The sequence below is a fragment of the Nansenia antarctica genome (assembly GCF_963989245.1).
Source record: "Nansenia antarctica genome assembly, chromosome: 1".
In the NCBI taxonomy this organism is placed as follows: domain Eukaryota; kingdom Metazoa; phylum Chordata; class Actinopteri; order Argentiniformes; family Microstomatidae; genus Nansenia; species Nansenia antarctica.
In genome coordinates this window covers 11,928,385-11,930,884 of record NC_137674.1, presented here as the reverse complement: position 1 = coordinate 11,930,884, position 2,500 = coordinate 11,928,385, and the positions used below count along the sequence as shown (strand labels likewise).

The 2,500-nt window shown below is 48.7% G+C and overlaps 1 protein-coding gene across 6 annotated transcripts in view; it reads left to right on the top strand.

The window, feature by feature from the left end:
- LOC308158148 (A-type potassium channel modulatory protein KCNIP2) overlaps positions 1 to 2,500 on the top strand; it is a gene marked incomplete at both ends in the record, with an annotated part of 125,291 nt that overhangs the window by 113,399 nt on the left and 9,392 nt on the right. For 2 of the 6 annotated variants that reach the window (XM_080531746.1, XM_080531743.1), the window contains one exon: positions 1,768 to 1,891. The exons of the other annotated variants lie outside the window; for them this stretch is intronic. In XM_080531746.1, coding sequence (XP_080387872.1) covers positions 1,768 to 1,891 — 124 coding nt within the window. Of the gene's footprint in view, positions 1 to 1,767; positions 1,892 to 2,500 lie in introns of those variants that run through there. 6 annotated transcript variants of the gene reach the window in all.

Genomic DNA, 2,500 nt, shown 5'->3' with positions numbered 1-2,500 from the left:
GAAGTCATGAGACCCATATCCCCTATCATGAAACCCATTTCCCTCTCATTCACTTTCGAGCTGGTTGAAAGAGTCAACTGAACGTTGCTTTTTGCATTTTATATCTTATTTTAATGACCTGTCTGTGCTCTCTCACTAAGCACCAGTGTTTGCTAATCGTTGATTTATTTGACATTTACATTATTACATTTTTGGCATTTCGCCTTATTCCAAAGCGACTTGCAATCGATACATTTGACTAAGCAAGTGAATCATCAATTTGACTGCCTTGAAATCTGTACTGAACATTTGTTGTTATTGCTTATGATTCATTATTTATTTATTTTATGTTGTTGTTGATGCTGTTTTATATTTTGAATAAATGACCTGCTCTGCTCTATGCTTAGCTCTGTCTCTACTGATCACATGATGCAGGAAGGTCAAACATGGTACTGAAGAGTTCATTAAAAGACACATGTGGGTTACGGGTTCACCCTGTTCTTTTTTTGTTGGGGGGGAGTTGAAACTTTGAGAGGTGAACTTTGTAAACAAATGACTTGTTCTCCACCAAAAACAACAATGCAAAGCAATAGTGGCTCAAATGCAAGTGTAAACATTCTCAGGAACACAAACATTCCTGTGTGTGTGTGTGTGTGTGTGTGTGTGTGTGTGTGTGTGTGTGTGCGTGCGCGTGCGTGTGCACATCTGAGAGAGAGAGAGTGAGAGAAAACAAAGCGTGTGTGTGAGAGAGAAACAGAGAGAGTGTGTGTGTGTGACAGTGTGAGGGAGTGTGTGCATGCGTCAACTGCAGACGTGGGAGAGGATGTCACATCTGTGAGTCCGACCACAGCTGCCTGCATGCAAATCACTGGATCTACCTCTCCCTTCCTCCTTCTCTTCCCCCTGCTCTCCCTCTCTCCTCCCTTTCCTCCTCACCACTGCCTCCCCTTCATTCTGCCCTGTCTTGACCCCCCATCCCTCTTTCCTCCATCTCTCCTCTCCTCTGCTTCTCCTTGCCCTTTCCCATACCTCTCCCCTCTCTCTCTCCCCTGTTCCCATCTCTTTTCCTCCCTCTCTTCTATCTCCTCCCTCACGCTACTGACCCAATTACACACCGGGAGGGACAGCAGGAGGGGAGAGAGAGAGAGAGGGGGGGGGGGACAGAAGAAAAAGAGAGTCTTAAAGACAGAGGGAAGAGAGAGGGAGGAAGGGAGGAACTGAGTGGGAGAGATGGGTATAAACCGCGGGACCGCTAAGACCCACATGAAGGAGTCGTCGCCTCTTCACTCCTTTTATCTGAGACACTCAGCAGCGCTGACTCAGCGTTAGCAGGGCTTCCAGAGCTGTGTGTGTGACTGGCAGACTAGCTGGTCCTGGGGACGGGGGTTAAGTGGCTTACGGGGCTTCTCTGGCTAGTGTCAAGCTCCTCCTCTCTCTATCCAACTCTCGGGACCCTCATCACACCAACCTGTGGACAGCCCTGCTCCTGCTAGCCAACAGAGGAGTCAACTCTACTACCTACCTACTGGCAGACAGACGCCTGAGGGCAAGAGAGGAAGTACGCTCAACTCAATGCTCATCAACTGGAGCTATCCCAAAACGTGTGTGGAGTTACCATGGTTATCTACTGGCACATAGTGGGAGACTGAGGAGAGAGAGGAGGAGGAGAGGAGGGCGGAGGAAACGGACCAGACACTCGGGACGCAGAGCTGGAGAAGGTCCGAGAGGTTGTCTGTCCCCAGGACTGTTAGTGAAACAGACGCGGTGGTCTTCGGGGAGGGGGTGAGGATGCAGCTGTTCTTCCTGGAGGCGTGGGAGATGGAGGGGCTGCAGACGGTGGGGATACTCCTGGTGGTCTGCAGCTCCCTCAAACTCATGCACTTCCTGGGACTCATCGACTTGACCAGCCAAGGTAAAGGAGGCAGGAAGCAGGGGGAATCGGTGGGGAGGGAGCTGAATCAAGGTCGGGGGGGGGGGGGGGGGGCTGGGAGCAAACACCAGATAAGGTTAGGGACAGGAAGGGAGACGGAGTAAAGGAGTAAAGGTAGAAACAGGGAAAAGAGATGCAATGTAGTGTGTGTGTGTGTGTGTGTGTGTGTGTGTGTGTGTGTGTGTGTGTGTGCGGGTGCGGGTGCGGGTGCAGGTGGGTGTTTGCATTTGTGCGTACATGTAAAGTATGTGTACGGTTTGTGTGTAAGATGGAGAGAGAGAGGGGAGATGAAGAAAGAAAGAAATGATGCGTGTCTTTACTGTGTGTTGTTAGAAAGATGTGGCGATATTATAGATCAGTATGTGATGTGTGTATCTATCTATCTACCTACCTACCTACCCATCCACCCACCCACCCATCCATCCAGTATGTTGTTTATATTACATTTTCAAGTTTCAAGTTTCAAGTTTTATTGTTACGTCACATTACACAAGTCTAAGGAAGTAAAATGATTAGGCTTCGGTTCCTGACATTGCAGCACAAGACAATAAGGCAATAGGCATAATTCAAGATTTAAAAAGTGACAATAGT